Source organism: Dendropsophus ebraccatus, chromosome 3, assembly GCF_027789765.1.
Source record: "Dendropsophus ebraccatus isolate aDenEbr1 chromosome 3, aDenEbr1.pat, whole genome shotgun sequence".
NCBI classification, from domain to species: Eukaryota; Metazoa; Chordata; class Amphibia; order Anura; family Hylidae; genus Dendropsophus; species Dendropsophus ebraccatus.
Window position 1 is genome coordinate 116,377,006 of NC_091456.1, and position 17,843 is coordinate 116,394,848.

The 17,843-nt window shown below is 45.2% G+C and overlaps 1 protein-coding gene across 1 annotated transcript in view; it reads right to left on the minus strand.

The window, feature by feature from the left end:
* The window catches only part of TIMM44 (translocase of inner mitochondrial membrane 44), a 182,686-nt gene that overhangs the window by 88,301 nt on the left and 76,542 nt on the right, over window positions 1-17,843 (minus strand). The window contains exon 6 of the mRNA XM_069964528.1: window positions 7,488-7,627. Coding sequence (XP_069820629.1) covers window positions 7,488-7,627 — 140 coding nt within the window. The remainder of the gene's footprint in view (window positions 1-7,487; window positions 7,628-17,843) is intronic.

Consider the following 17,843-nt stretch of genomic DNA (forward strand, 5'->3'; position numbering starts at 1 on the left):
ACCTGTACTGTATAGTTGGAGTAGGGGGTCTACAAGTTATTTCTGTGGATCTGTTGTAAGGCAGCCGGCCTAGAAACCACAACTCCCTGTGAAAATGAAAGTAGTAATCCTATTGGTTGCTAAGGCCTCCAACTGCCGTTTCTGCTGGAGACCTGCAGCACTAATTATATCACCTGTGTGTGCAGTGTGGAGATTTTCCCATTCATTTCTATGGGGTGTTCTTCCCCCTCCCCTCCTGTACATCTGTCGGGGACGCGACCTTCGCTCTAACCTTCCCGGGCACCCTATGTATCTGCCTGCTAAATTTAGGGTCAAACGGTTCAAGCGTTTGGAGGTTTACAGGGGACAGACAGACTTACATTTTTACATTTCTACGGATTTTCTGTCGCCATTCCGTAGTGTGCATGTACCCTTACAGCAGAGTGGCGCTGTGCCCAGAAAAACACACCTCCTCCACCCCTCTGGCCCGCCCGTGTATCATACCGTTATTACTGTACCCCCTTCTCTGCCTCTTAGATCTCGCTCCTGTCTGATGTTTTTTATTAATTTTTATTTGGTGTGCGTTGGAAGAGGGATAGTCTTGGCGTGTATATCCCAAATTCTATACTTTAACTGGAAAAGTTATGGGTCGTCTTGTACGCCGGAAAATACGTGTGTGTGTGTGTGTATATATGTGTATGTATATATATATATATATATATATATATATATATATATATATATACACACACAGTCACACACTGTATATGGACAGTTAAAACATGTTATACAGGCAAGATAAGAATAAAAAAAAATAATAATTCACATGAATTTAACCCCTAAAGTTACGTCATGGAAGTCTGTCCCCAGACGACCCATGACGTAACCTTACGTCATGGGTGTTATTCCCACTATGAAGCGCGCTCCGGAGCGGAGCGCGCTTCATAAGAGGTGGGGGCCGGCTGCAGTGAGCAGCCGGGACCTCACCGGTAATGACACGCTGCAGCGATCGCGCTGCCGCGTGTCATTAACCCCTTAAACGCCGCGATCGCGGTGCGACCGCAGCGTTTAAGTGTAAGTGACAGGGGGAGTCCCCTGTCACTTACCGATCGGGACCCCCGCAGTGTGACTGCGGGGGTCCCGATCGTTCAAACGGACTGCTGGAGGTCTCTTACCTGCCTCCATGCGGTCCGATCGGCGATCTGCTACACTGAGCCTGCACAGGCAGGCTCAATGAGCAGAGCGCCGATAACACTGATCAATGCTATGCCTATGGCATAGCATTCATCAGTGTATAAATCTAAGTAATCTATGTAGAAGTCCCCCAAAGGGACTTCAAAAGTGTAAAAAAGTTCAAAACACTAACACACTACCCCAAAACCCCTCCCCCAATAAAAGTCTAAATCACCCCCCTTTCCCATTATATAAATAAAACATATAAAAATGAATAAATAGATAAACATATAATATACCATAGCGTGCGTAATTGTCCGATCTATTAAAATATAACAAGCGTCATTGCGACCGGTAAACGGCGTACACGAAAAGAGGGGAAAAAGTGCGCAGATTACCGATTTTATGTTACATTATATATTAAAAAAATCAATAAAAAGTGATCAAAACGTCCGATCTTGACAAATATGGTATTAATAAAAACTAGAGATCATGGCGGAAAAAATGACACCCCATACAGCCCCATAGGTGAAAAAATAAAACCGTTATAAGCGTCACAATAGGCCCATTTTATTAATATTTAATTGCCAAAAAAAAGGATTTCATAAAAAAAAATATATATAACATTAGAGAATCTGTGTAACCTGCATATGGTTGTGTTCGGGCTGACCTATAGAATAATTGTATCATGTCGCTTTTACCATATAGTGCATTACGTAGACACAGGAACCCCCCAAACGTTACCATATTGCATTCTTTCTTACGATTTCACCTATTTATATCTTCATAAATAATATATTTGGAATTCCATCATACATGTTATGGTAAAATGAATAACGCCATTACAAAGTACAACTATTCCTGTAAAAAACAAGCACTTACATGGCTTGTAGATAGAAAACTGAGAGTGTTAGAGCTCTTAGAAGGGGAGGAGGGAAAAACGAAAGCACTAAGATCAAAATTTGCGCGGTCCACTGGGTCATTTTGGGCCTGGTCCTCAAAGGGATAACTAATACCATATTTGCAAAAACACACAGTGCTTCTCAGTTCCAGCCCTCAGGCTTCATCAACAGGTCATGTTTTGAGGATTTCCTTAGTATTTCACAGGTGATATAATTATACTCAGTGCATCAGGTCTTATCACAGCTGCTCTTTGTATGGGATATCCTCAAATCATGACCTGTTGGTGGGCCACAAGGACTGGAACTGAGAAGCACTGAACTAGATGGTAATATAAAATTTATGTTTACAAATGCCAGAAGTCTAGCCAGCAAAATGGGGGATCTTGAGGACTTGGTTCTGGATAAACAGATTGATGTAGTTGTTGTCACTGACACATGGCTGGACTCCTCACATGACTGGGCTGTCAATATTCAGACAGTTACATTGTTCAGAAGGGACAGGGTGGGCAGAAAGGAAGGAGGAATATGTCTGTATGTTATAAATGATATTACAGTGAGTTACAGTGACTCAGTGGTTAGCACTGTAGCCTTGCAGCACTGGAGTCCTGGGTTCAAATCCCACCAAGGGCATGTGCTGTTAGCTTTGGTTATTTCTAACAATGCCAAGTTGGTTGGGGATGTCACCGTCCATGAACACCTTAGAGTGACTTTTAGCTTAAAGTGTAGAAAACAAAGACAGGTTGGGAGGGCAAAAATATTTAATTTTAAAAGTGCCAATTTCCCAGGGTTAAGGGCTGAACTTCAGGGCATAGACTGGGAGCGGCTGCTGTCACATACTGATGCAGCTAATAAATGGGAAATCTTCAAATCCATATTATATAACTGTACTGCCAAATACATTTGTATGGGTATAAACGATATTTATATAACCGAGGTTAGAAGGGCTATAAATGACAAAAAAGGGGCATTCAAAAAATCCCAAATCAGAAAGGTTAGCTGTAGCCTTTAACCCCTTCCTTTCCGTACCAATTTTAGTTTTTATCTCGCAGTGTTTCAAAGGCCATAGCACTTGCACTTTTTCACCTACAGACCCAAATGAGCACTTATTTTTTGCGCCACTAATTGTGACAGACTTAATTTTGCATTACATAGATATGCATAGATTACATAGATATGAAATTTGCATAAGTTTTATTTTATTTGATGCTTTTAAAAAATTAAAACCTTTTAAAAAAAAACTAAATGTTCCTTAAAATTGCTGTATTCCCATCCTTATAACGCTTTTATCCTTTGGTCTATGGGGCTGTGTGAGGTGTCATTTTTTGCGCCATGGTCTGTACTGTCTATCAGTACCTGTATATTTGCGACTTTTTGATCACTTTTGATAATTTTTACTGTACACATTCATTAGAAGTTACCTGGGGGACTTTTATATGCACAGCACTGATCTCCCATTGAGATCAATGCTGTGTATATAATAGAGCACTGATCCATGTGGCAAGAACTAAGCAGATGATTGTCGGAGGTTCAAGGTAGCAGGGCTTCTGAAATAGTGTACACTGGACGCAGCAGGGGAAAAAGGTGACAGGGAAGTTCTGTAAGGAGGCAGAGAGGGATGCTAGGAAAGTAGCAGAACCAATAGGAGAGTAAAGGCCCTATTACACAGAACTATAATCCGCCCTTTTAGGCTGCTTCAGCAGATTATCATTCCATGTAAAAAAAGACAGTGATCAGCCAAGGAAACGATCATCAGCTGATCGTTGTCTTTCAACATGATGAAAATCATCCGCTGCCGACTGCACAATGCTATGTGTAATAGTGTTGCGCGGCTGATGGCTGATTAATGTGTAAAGAATAAAAAAAATAAGCAAGATTTTTACATACCTGTCCTCGATCCCTGCTGTTGTTCTAGCTTCTGACCGCAGCCACCGCTGGAACTTTTGAGCAGGTCTCTGAAGTGATAGGCCACTCAGCCAATCAGGACAGCATGGCAGCCAGTGATTGGCTGAGCGCCCTGTCACTTCAGAGACCGGCTTAAAGTTCCAGCTGCGGTCAGAAACGAGAACACCACTGGAAGCGTGGACAGGTATGTATAAATGTTATTATTATTATTATAGGGGTTGGCCACTTTATAGTAAAATAGTTCAGTGTACAGTATTGTACTGTCCCTATGATGGCTGACATGGACGAGCATGTGACCATGCCCCGCCCTCAAGTGTCCACCATAGGCATATAAAGGCTCAGTGGTGGACACTGGGGGGGCAGAGCATGGTCCTCGGCCAGCTTATGGACAGACTCACCACAAAACAGGGCAGTACAGCCTGAAGGAGGGGAGTGTGATTTTAGCTTTATGAGGTACACAAGGATCAACCGCCATTAATTGCTGCATCAGGAGTGGCCGCGGGACCCCCACCGGGCTTTGGGATCTCGGGGGTGTCCACATCACGACGCGACTGATGGATTGGCCACTCTGTTCAGCAGCCAGGACAGGCATACCCTTGCTGTACGATTATCGAGCCGTGTAATAGGCTTGGTAAAAAAGCGCAAATTACATTAGGCACTGGGCCATGTAATATGGCCGTAAGGCTAGGCCTCTGCCTGGACTTTGCTACATTGGCGCTAAGGTAACTGTACAAAGTCACCTTATGATCCACAAGTGGCTGCGATACAACGGCTGCAAGAAACTCATCCTTGACATGCTTCGTTACAAAGTAACTGCGTGCAGTTACCTTATGCCTGACAGAGCCTGATCCCTGCAAAGCGACACAGTGATTTATAGTTACACGTCTCCTATCATATCAAAATCCCTATGCAACCCAAGGGCGCAGGAACTTAGGGGGAGAAGAGATTTGGGGGGGGGGGGGAGAAGGGGGAAGGAGGAGGATGGACATTTTGGAAGTGTGGGGCACAGGTGGGAATGATTTGCTGTATGTTTGCGGGGAAGAATAAAACATTTCTGCTGCTCTTACATAAAAATGAAATTCTAATCACTGTACACAGAGATACCAGGCTGCAGCTTCATGAGGGGTTCTTTCCTCTCCCACAGTCTATCCTCTACCTTATAATGTTCAGCAGAGCGATAGTAATCACGGTTATTGTCTGTCAGAGCTGCTGCTGCTCCTCTTCAGTCCTTCCCTGGCAGGCCATCAAGTGACAGTGTTCTCCAGCTGCTGTAACATCCATGTACGGTACCTCCTCCTCTCCTTACATAGGGCCCTGCAAATTATTTCACCATCATCCATGTGCTTTACCTCCTCTTCTTCTCACACAGCTGTAGATTATCTGACCATCACGAAGGAGACGAGGGGCTGTCAGCAGCAAGAACCCGGACATGTTAGTTGCCGAGGGAGGGGGAAGGTTAGTAAGAACGGGCCCTGCAATGCTGCAATGGGCTACAAAACTGTGAAATGCAGAGATAAATGCTTCTGTGGGGCAACTGGCCCCTCACTGCTCTGAACCCAGCACACAGAAAGCACAGACCAGCGTGCAGGGATTCTGAGTCTCCTTACACTGCTGACTCCCTGCACACACGGATCTGTCAGTAGTTTTTAAACTGACAGGAGCACTACTGTATGTGGGGAATGTTTCTATGAGACTGGAGCTCCACCTGGCCTTGCTCCCAGAGCAGCAGCCCATCCCCCCGACACCTCGCTACGTCCCTGAATAATAATAAAGTATAATAATATATTGTTATTTTCTTGCTAAAAGGTGCCTCTTATAGCCCCAAAAAATACTGTATTTTGGTGAGTGAACAAAAACCGTAACTGAATTTATAGAAAATGCATTAAATATTCAGACACATTAAATAGTGTTAGAATCTAAAATGTAGGGGTTGTGTTGTTATATTTATTTGTTAAGCACCACACTAGGAGATTATGTGACTGCATAGATACTGCACTGCAATATTTCTGTACAGCAGAATATTATGTTTGTTAGCAAACCTACATTGGATCCCCAAATACCATGACAACCTGTCAGCACCTCTCAATCCTTGTAGCCCTTTCTCTCTAAATGACTACAGGATTCAAATAGCCAAGACCATTGCTGGAGGCATTCTTGATCAGCTCCTGAGCCTGCACCTTCCCAGCATAGTAAATACATACCCGACTGAGGGACTGAATCACCAGCTGCATCATATGCTTCTGAGAAGAAGCCCTTAAGGGCTCGTTCCCACTGAGCAAAAGCAGCTGAATTTCTGCGCTGAATCAGCGCTGAAATTTCAGCCGTTAAAATAGGTGCAGAGCTAATTTCCATTGTGTTGAATGGAAATTCTGCTCTGCAGTTCACACAGTGGAATTTCCACACTGAACTAATCCGCTTTCCGCCAGAAGGGCTCGTTCCCACTGAGCAAAAGCAGCTGAATTTCTGCGCTGAATCAGCGCTGAAATTTCAGCCGTTAAAATAGGTGCAGAGCTAATTTCCATTGTGTTGAATGGAAATTCTGCTCTGCAGTTCACACAGTGGAATTTCCACACTGAACTAATCCGCTTTCCGCCAGAAGAATGAACATGTTCATTCTTCCGCTAGCGGAAGCCTATACAAATCAATGGGGCTCTGATTTTCTGTTTCAGCGCGGATTCAGCGCGGATTCAGCGCGGAATACAAGCGTAATACAAGCGGAAATTACTCGCTGAATCAGCGCGGAAATGGGGAAAAGGGGGGGGAGGAGGATTCTAGTATATGTTCTGGTATAGTCTAGTTTACTCGCCAAATACTCGCTGAATTTCAGCGCTGAATGCATGCGGATTCAGCGCGGATTCCTCGAGTATTCCGCGCTGAATTTGTCAAGAGCAGATTACGAGCTGAACACTTTCCTAGCAGAATACGCAGGGATTCTGCTTGCATTCTGCTTATATTCTGCTCGGAATTCAGCATCAGTTGATTTCAGGCGGAAATATTTCCTTGCGTAATCCGCTCTTTTTGCTCTGTGTGAACGTAGCCGAAGAATGAACATGTTCATTCTTCCGCTAGCGGAAGCCTATACAAATCAATGGGGCTCTGATTTTCTGTTTCAGCGCGGATTCAGTGCGGATTCAGAGCGGAATACAAGCGTAATACAAGCGGAAATTACTCGCTGAATCAGCGCGGAAATGGGGAAAAGGGGGGGGAGGAGGATTCTAGTATATGTTCTGGTATAGTCTAGTTTACTCGCCAAATACTCGCTGAATTTCAGCGCTGAATGCATGCGGATTCAGCGCGGATTCCTCGAGTATTCCGCGCTGAATTTGTCAAGAGCTGATTACGAGCTGAACACTTTCCTAGCAGAATACGCAGGGATTCTGCTTGCATTCTGCTTATATTCTGCTCGGAATTCAGCGTCAGTTGATTTCAGGCGGAAATATTTCCTTGCGTAATCCGCTCCTTTTGCTCTGTGTGAACGTAGCCTTAGAGAATAGGAGTATAGAAAAACTATTTCAGAAGTAAATTACTCACTCATTAGGCTCAAATATCTTTTCTTCACTCATTTTCTCTCCTGAAAATTCACTCCTCTTTCTCAGCCTGGGAGGTGGCCGATATGGACCAGTCTGGGATAAAATACTTTCATCAATCTCCTTCTTTACAGTTTCTACACCCTATAAAATAAATAAAAACATAAGTGGTGGGAAACAATACAAGAAAAATAACAGCTAGCAGTGTGCATGGTAGGAGTGGAGCCAGCCTGCAATGACTAAAAAGAACCAATCACTAAATTACTTCCTCTGCCACGAGGAAGGGAGTGGAGGATGGGTGGCACAGTAATTAATGTCTCTGCAGCATAATTAACAGTGAAAGATACAGTGCAATCTTTTGCAAGATTGCTCTGTATCTCAAAAGGGGGTGTCGGGAACATTCGTCAGGACTGTGAAGTGCCGACTGTTTATAAAAGAGCTGGTGCACTTCAGTTTATAAAAACTGCTATAGTGCCTTACAGAGAGCAGGCAGGTAGCATGGTCAGCTGTGCACCAAAGCATCCCACCTAAAGACGATGGGGAAAGGGGGCTGAAATGGCTATAATATGAAATCAAATGGTCGTGGACAGGCAGTTGGAGGGCAATATACATCTATTACTAAAAATAGTCACCATGGTGGCTTCAAAAAACCCTCCCATATTCCCCAACTGACCAATCGAATTAATAAAAATATAAAACTTTAAAGGAAATCTGTCACAAAGTAAAAAAAAATAAAAAAAATTTAATTTGTAATTTTTTTTGTTAATTTATATGTGTTTTTTTTTATTTTTTTTTTTACATGTAAGGAAATATGAAAAATTAACAATCTAATTTTTTTATATTTCCCAGTGATGGCCCCTAGGGGGAGCTTCAGCAGGAAAACTGCTTGTAAAAAGTAACCTAAAATACAGCTGCTGAAAAAAGAGGCAGTCTCTGCTCAACTGCTGTGACATCATCACCTCCCCCCTCTTTTCACAGGAGAACAAAGAGGGGAAGGGTGATAATATATGTAAAGTTGGGCAGCGCCATTTTGTTGTTGTCTGCACAGAAGTACACCTACAACAAGCGTGTCCCTAGCCTTTCATAATACACCTCAGTGTCACATATTACACATTCTGGGGTTTGGCGATCCCAACCTTGTGGGAGGTATTGGTTATAATCAATGGTGTGCCCGAAGGCTGAATACCGGCTTGCCCCAAGGTAAAACGTAACTTTTAATTGATTATTAATAAAATATGAACATAGGTGGTAGTGTATTTACATTGTATGCTAAAATAGATATATGCTCCTATACTAGTATAATTATACCGTATAGTTGGGGCTACGTAGTATTCTCCAATCAATTGATGCTACTGTGATGAGCGTATACAACTCTTATGACTCCTCGCAGTGCTCGATAGAGACACTGTCTAAACTATAGACAAGTTACATCACTTTCCATATCGTGAAATCTTTAAAGTCTGCGGGCCCGCAGGTAATGGTAATTTATAGGAGTCAGTGACAAAAGAGGATCGCTACACACTAATTCTGATATGTCGTTACGGGCAGTATATGCCTTAACTCACTATGACAATATCACTCTATTAAATAATAGTAGTAGTAGTCGGTAGCATTTGGAGATAGCTGTATATTAATCGTGGTATGTCACAACGAGCGGTATGTGTGAAGGCTCGCTATGGTGATATCATGCTATTTAGCAATATTAGTGATCGGTGACATGGGAAGGGCACTGCACACAGGCTGTGATATGTCTTAACAGGCAGTATATGCTACGATTCACTTATGACAATATCACGCTATTTCAGTCCAAGTCTTGGTACTGTAGGGTGCGCGGCGCTCTAGACATGTTCACATTAGGTATGTCTTTAGCGTATAGATGAGCATATATCTAGTCTAAAATAGCCATAGCCTCCCTGCTGACTAGTTTCGTCGGCAATACTCCGACTTTATCAAAGTTGGCGCTCAACTTTGATAAAGTCGGAGTATTGCCGACGAAACTAGTCAGCAGGGAGGCTATGGCTATTTTAGACTAGATATATGCTCATCTATACGCTAAAGACATACCTAATGTGAACATGTCTAGAGCGCCGTGCACCCTACAGTACCAAGACTTGGACTGAAATAGCGTGATATTGTCATAAGTGAATCGTAGCATATACTGCCTGTTAAGACTTATCACAGCCTGTGTGCGGTGCCCTTCCCATGTCACCGATCACTAATATTGCTAAATAGCATGATATCACCATAGCGAGCCTTCACACATACCGCTCGTTGTGACATACCACGATTAATATACAGCTATCTCCAAATGCTACCGACTACTACTACTATTATTTAATAGAGTGATATTGTCATAGTGAGTTAAGGCATATACTGCCCGTAACGACATATCAGAATTAGTGTGTAGCGATCCTCTTTTGTCACTGACTCCTATAAATTACCATTACCTGCGGGCCCGCAGACTTTAAAGATTTCACGATATGGACAGTGATGTAACTTGTCTATAGTTTAGACAGTGTCTCTATCGAGCACTGCGAGGAGTCATAAGAGTTGTATACGCTCATCACAGTAGCATCAATTGATTGGAGAATACTACGTAGCCCCAACTATACGGTATAATTATACTAGTATAGGAGCATATATCTATTTTAGCATACACTGTAAATACACTACCACCTATGTTCATATTTTATTAATAATCAATTAAAAGTTACGTTTTACCTTGGGGCAAGCCGGTATTCAGCCTTCGGGTACATATTACACATTCGGCAGTGTTGTCGTTTGGCTGGTCTCCCTGCGATCAGCAACCGGTTTCACATTACACAGGTAGAGGAGGCTACATAAAGAGGAGAGTACAGGTTATTGTTCTCTGGTGTCAGCAGTGTCACATGTTACCCAGGTAGAGGAGATATACAGGAGAGTACAGGCTATTGTTCTCTGATGTCAGCAGTGTCACATGTTACGCAGGTAGGGGAGATATATATATACAGGAGTACATGCTATTGTTATCTGGTGTCAGCAGTGTCACATGTTACGCAGGTAGGGGAGATATATATATATATACAGGAGAGTACAGGCTATTGTTCTCTGGTGTCCGCAGTGTCACATGTTACGCAGGTAGAGGAGATATATGTATACAGGAGAGTACAGGCTATTGTTCTCTGGTGTCCGCAGTGTCACATGTTACGCAGGTAGAGGAGATATACAGGTAGAGGAGATATATATATATACAGGAGAGTACAGGCTATTGTTCTCTGGTGTCAGCAGTGTCACATGTTACGCAGGTAGAGGAGATCTGTGTATATATATATATATATACACACACACACACACACACACAGGAGTACAGGCTATTGTTCTCTGGTGTCAGCAGTGTCACATGTTACGCAGGTAGGGGAGATATATATATACAGGAGAGTACAGGCTATTGTTCTCAGGTGTCCGCAGTGTCACATGTTACGCAGGTAGAGGAGATGTATATATACAGGAGTACAGGCTATTGTTCTCTGGTGTCAGCAGTGTCACATGTTACGCAGGTGATCCGTTTCTATTTTATAATAGTAGTCAATGGAAAACGGATCCAAACGAGTGACACACAATTGCATCCGGTTTTTCCATAAAACGTATACGTTAAATGGATTGCAAAAACGCAGTGTTAACCCAGGCTAACTAAACACTTAAAAAACAAAACAAAAAAACACAGGGCGAGAGGTGTCTATTCACATATCAAATGTACTCAGATTATCTACTGCCACTGCAGCTACTTGATCAATCACAGCCACTATATAGAAGAGCAAGCAGACCCACTGCAATTAGGTCGCTACATATCAGTCACCAATGTACTGCTGCTTAAGACATACACTCTGCCCACCCGGCAGAAAGTGACATGACTGTTTAGCCGGAGAGGGAGATGAAGTAGCGATAGTCATACCATATGACATGCAGGGTGGTACTGCTGTAGCATGATTACATCACGTGTGGAAGTAAGTAATACAACTGCTGATGTAGCTATAGCCATATCCCTATCACAGACAGGATGGTACTATTGTATTGTAAATACATCTCCGGTGAAAAGGAGTAATATGACTGCAGAGGAAGCGAAAACCTGTGCCATATGACAGGCAACACAGTATCACTTTGGCACAAATATGTCACCTATGTAAGGTAGTAATATGACTGCTGATTTAGCAATAGTCAGTGCCAAATGAAAGGCAGGACTGTGGCACAAGTACTTCACCTGAAGGACTGAAGATGTAGTGTAATAGTGCGTTTACACAGGCAGATTTATCTGACAGATTTTTTAAGCCAAAGCCAGGAACAGACCATAAACAGGGAACGGGTCATAAAGGAAAGACTGGAGATTTCTCCTATTTTCAAATCCATTCCTGGCTTTGGCTTCCAAAATCTGTCAGATAAATCTGCCTGTGTAAACGCACCATTAGTCAGTGCCATGTGGTAGGCAGAGTGGTACAACTATGTCACTTGTGAAGTGATGTAACCACTGATTTAGTGACAGCCAATGCCACATACTTTTCCATTTGAGGAGAAGGTGACCTGATATACCATAGTTTGTACTATAGAAAGGGTGTCCCTTTAAAGGGAACCAATTACCTGAAAAATCAATATGACGCTATTAATCTGTGATAATATATCCCCTAACACACTTTCCACACATATCTATAGCATCCGCCCCTGCCCGATATACCCCAAAATGACACTTTGATCTTGTCCCGCGCTGTATGCTAATTCATGGCAGGTAGTCATCTGGACGTTTCTTCAATGTGCCACTGTGCTGTGTATGTCAGCTACGGAATCCCAGGCCCGCCTCCGGATGATGATGCAGTGGCACATGGCTGTAAATCACGCCCATAGAGGTGTGATTACTGCGAAACCTAGCCCTGGGGCCGTGACTATTTGGCCCTGAAGACACTTGGCCTATATGCCATGAATTAGCATACAGCGTGGGACAAGATCAAAGTGTGATTTGGGGGTATATTGGGCAGATATACACTATAGATATATGTGTGGAAAGTATTTTAGGGAATGTATTAGCACAAATTAATAGGGATTAGGGATTAATAGGAATTTTTCAAGTGATTGCTGTCACAGCCAGAAGAAGCGTGACTTTCTGCAAAATTGTTTTGTTGGTACGCATTAGTTTGCTTATTCTCCCCTCCCTGAACTTGGATATGTTCATCACACAAGTCCTAAGGCTACTCCCGCAAAATGGATTAGCATATTAGGCAGTTTATTGTATTACTTAGTCATGCTGTTCTGACAACAGACTGGAAAAATTTGTGTATTGTAAGTTCACTGCCCACTCCAGCTGATGGCTTTTGTTAATCTGTTTTCTGGTGTACAGAAATATAAAACATAACTGGTTGCAGTCAATTTCTGTATTGGCGTCTGTAGTCAGACAAACATTTGGTTGCCTTGAAAATGTGGTCCTGCATGATAAGGGCCAAATCGCTATAGTAAACGAATGCTGATCTGCCTTTAAAAGTAAGTTCATACATTACCTGTCCACGCTCCCAGTGTTCTCTTTGCTTCTCGTTTCCCATAGCCTCCGGTGCAACTTCACAGTGAGTCTGTAAAGCAGCAGGCCGCTCAGCCAATGACTGTCTCTGAAGTTGCACCAGAGGCTATGGGAAATGAGGAAAAGCAAAGAGAACACTAGGAGCGTGGATAGGTAATGTATGAATGTTATTATTTTATTTACAGATTCACCAGCCGTCGGCCACGCATTAATATTACACATAGCGATGCATGCCCGGCGGCTGATGATTTAAAATCCGGACCAGGGCCGTTTCTAGCACCGTGCAGGCCGGGCCACTGCACGGGGCGCTGACAGCTAGGGGGCGCCCTCCCTACCTCACACAGGCAGCAGGCTCGGACTTCAGAGTGCCCCCACACACAGTACCTGGCTCCCGGGGGCTCCTTTGTGGCCTGTGTACAGGGAAGAGGAGGATAGAGGAGGCAGCAGGGACTTCCCCAGGTTACCTCTCAGCTCTGCAGAGCATCCAGCACAGGCAGCAGCTCCTGTGTGAGGCGTCTCCTCCCCCGACCCGGCCTGCACACAGCTGAAGAGAGAGTCTATGTAAGTGCTGCTGTCTGGAGGGGGAGAGGGGGGTCACTGTGGGGGATCAGCAGTGTAGTGTTGGGGTTGTTTGTGATTGTGGGGTGGGGGGTGATGGGAAGCTTCATACCCCACAGTCCATCATCCTTTCCCCTTAGCTCACAAGGCTCTGCAGCTTCAGGGAGGAGAGGGTGGGGGAGGGTTAATAGCATAGGACCTCTGCCTGATAATTTAACCCTTCCTGAACCCAGCTACAAAAAGTTACTCCACTATATTTGTGTGGAAAGAGTTCAATGTAAAAGGTATGTGTGATGTCCTATGGTATGTATAGTGTACTGCTATGCTCTATGTATGTGTGATGTCCTATGGTATGTATAGTGTGCTGCTATGCTCTATGTATGTGTGATGTCCTATGGTATGTATAGTGTGCTGCTATGCTCTATGTATGTGTGATGTCCTATGTAATGTATAGTGTACTGCTATGCTCTATGTATGTGTGATGTCCTATGGTATGTATAGTGTGCTGCTATGCTCTATGTATGTGTGATGTCCTATGTAATGTATAGTGTACTGCTATGCTCTATGTATGTGTGATGTCCTATGTAATGTATAGTGTACTGCTATGCTCTATGTATGTGTGATGTCCTATGGTATGTATAGTGTACTGCTATGCTCTATGTATGTGTGATGTCCTATGTTATGTATAGTGTGCTGTTTGTGTTCTATGTATGTGTGATGTCCTATGTTATGTATAGTGTGCTGTTTGTGTTCTATGTATGTGTGACGCCCATACTGCCTGCAGCATACATTACCTCGGTCGGTCCCGCTCAGACAACAGTGCACGGCCCCGCTGCAGTCATTGATTGGCTGAGCAGGACTGATGGGAGCCTCACATGTAGCCGCTGCACTGAGCAGGTAATGTATGCTGCGGAGGGTTAAAGGGGCCGGATTACATACATGCAGCGGGATGTAAATTCTGCTGTGGGTATGTAACCCCATTAAAAATCATACTACCAGGATTCGCCGCAGATTTCGCTGCAAACTCACAGCGTGAAATCCACTGTGAATGCGGTAAGTGTGAAGCTACTGTTACAGTAAGGGTGGTATTACACGGGCCGATGGGGGCCCGATAATACCTGTAAACGAGCAGCGATCTGCTAGATCGTTGCTCGTTTACTTGGCCTATTATACGGCCCGATAATCGTTAAACAAGGGCTGCAGGGACATCGTTACCGATGTCCTTGCAGCCTTTGTTTAAACTGTATACATACCTAATCCATGGTCCAGGGTTCCTCTTCTTCTCCCCGGGTCCGCGCACTTCAGCTTCACAGCGGCTTGTCTCTGCTGACAGGCCGCTCGGCCAATCACTGGCTGCGACGGTTCCGGCCTGTGATTGGCCGAGGGGCCTGTCAGCTGACACAGGCCACTGAGAAGCCGGAGCGCACGGGACCCGGTAAGAAGCTCTGAGGAAGAGGAACCCTGGACCATGGATTAGGTATGTATTCTTTTTTGCTAATCGTCAGCGTCGGTCGCGCACCGCTATTACACGTAGCGGTGCACGGTCGGCGCCCGACGATTATAGGTCTGAACTTATATCAACGATCAGCCGATGACAACGATCATCGGCTGATCGTTGTCTTTAGTACACGGAACGATAATCGGCCGAATCGGGCCGATTCTGCCGATTATTGTCCGTATAATAGTACCCTAAGTTCCAGAACCAGACCCAGATGGTTCAGCTGTTGATAATGCAGCCTGGTAAAAAAAAAGATACAGCTACAAGTTACAACATCCGGCTCTGGTTCAAACTTACCATGGGTTTATAAGGGTACATACACACACACCACATGTGCAGTAGATTTCACACTGCGAGTTTCACAGTGAAATCTGCTGCGATACTGATTTCTAGAGATGAGTGAATAGGGTTCGAGTCTATCCGAACCCAAACGTTCGGCATTTGATTAGCCGGAGCTGCTAAACTTGGATAAAGCTCTAAGGTTGTCTGGAAAACATGGATACAGCCAATGACTATATCCATGATTTCCACATAGCCTTAGGGCTTTATCCAACTTCAGCAGCCACCGCTAATCAAATGCCGAAAGTTCGGGGTCGGATGGACTCAAGGTTCGCTCATCTCTACTGATTTCTATTACAGTGTATGGCGCTCCATTTTCATTCTGCTGGAAGAATGTATAGTGCCAAAGACTTGTAAAAGATAAAGCAAACCATTAACTTAGATTGTCCCGGTAGCGCTACTAGCGGTGCCCGGAAGATGCCAAAACGCTCCCTTACCATGTGTTCTGTGTCGTCTGTAGAACATTTAGCTGCTGAAATAAAGTCTATTATTTTGGCGCATGAAACAAACAGAGAGCCGGGAACTGGTCATCTGGGCTGTGACTAGTCACTGCTCTCTGCCTGTCAGGGAGCTCTGCAGGATGACTGACAGGAAAAGAGGTCACTTAGAAGTAGGGCTGGGCGATATGGGCAAAAAATAAAATCTCGATTTTTTAAAAAATTTGGACGATTCTCGATTTAAATCTCGATTTTTCTTTTTTTGCTAAATAAACAGAACATTTTCTCCCTGCAGCATCAGATACTATTTTAATGATATTTCAGACAACAACTGTATTGCTTTCCAGTGTAACAGAGCCCCCATATAGTATAGGAAATCATGTTTGTGCCTTCATCTACGTAGGGTGTAGTAATGGAGGTCTAGTGGATAAGGGGTGTAGTAGTGGAGGTATAGATGAGGGGTGACTGGGGAGACTGAGGGGGAATGGGGTGACACTGGGGGACACTGAAGGCGACTGGGGGGGGGACACTGAAGGGGACTGGGGTGACACTGAAGGGGACTGGGGTGGACACTGAAGGGGACTGGGGTGGACACTGAAGGGGACTGGGGGGGACACTGAAGGGGACTGGGGGGGACACTGAAGGGGACTGGGGGGGACACTGAAGGGGACTGGGGGGGACACTGAAGGGGACTGGGGGGGACACTGAAGGGGACTGGGGGGGACACTGAAGGGGACTGGGGGGGGACACTGAAGGGGACTGGGGGGACACTGAAGGGGAATGGGGGGACGACACTGAGGGGACACTGAAGGGGACTGGGGGGACACTGAGGGGACACTGAAGGGGACTGGGGGGACACTGAGGGGACGGGGGGGACACTGAGGGGACGGGGGGGACACTGAGGGGACGGGGGGGACACTGAGGGGACGGGGGGGACACTGAGGGGATGGGGGGGACACTGGAGGACACTGAAGGCGACTGGGGGGTGACACTGAAGGGAACTGGGGTGACACTGAAGGGGACTGGGGGGGAAACTGAAAGGGGACTGGGGGGGACACTGAGGGGACGGGGGGGGACACTGAAGGGGACGGGGGGGGACACTGAGGGGACGGGGGGGACACTGAGGGGACGGGGGGGACACTGAGGGGACACTGAGGGGACACTGAGGGGACGGGGGGGACACTGAGGGGATGGGGGGGACACTGAGGGGACACTGAAAGGGACTGGGGGGACACTGAAGGGGATGGGGGGGACACTGAGGGGATGGGGGATCTGCACTGAGCCCCCCCCCCCCCCATCCCGCTGTATAGCTCCAGGACCTGCAGCGCTGTGATCACCACCTACTGTAAGCCCTGCGGCCTCCTCCTCCACAGACCCGGGACCTCCATGTCTGGCCGGGAGGAGAGCGGGACGCTCAGTGGAGGGGGTGGGGGCAGGTCAGCGGCGGCGCTGTCAGTGGCTGGAGGCCGCCGGCACCGCACCTCTCCAGCCTGGCCACCCAGCATCTTCTCCCTACTCACCCACACCGCCCCTCTACGGCTCTCCCGCCGGCCCGCACCGCAACCCACCTTCCTCTCAGCTCCTCTCCGGCACAGCAGCCCGAAATGATTTTTTGTGAAAATCGAATTTACGATTTTCACAAAAAAATCAAATCGATTTCAACGTTCTGGACGATTAATCGAATTAATTCGATTAATCGCCCAGCCCTACTTAGAAGCCTCTTTTCCTGTCAATCATCTCAGAACACATCCTTTTCTTTTTTTAACAAACAAAAAAATTCAGTCTACCACGTTTTTGTGTACGTTAAAAAAGCAGAAAAATTTATCAAAATTAATGCACATAAGTGCATCTGTTTTTCCATACATTTTTTTATTTGGAAAAATAGATCGCAAAAACGTAGTGTGAACCCGACCTTAGTAAATTCAGTGGAACCTGCGTCTGCTCTGGAGGAGGTGTAGATTTCTGCCATGATTTACACCTGCTTGCAGGCAT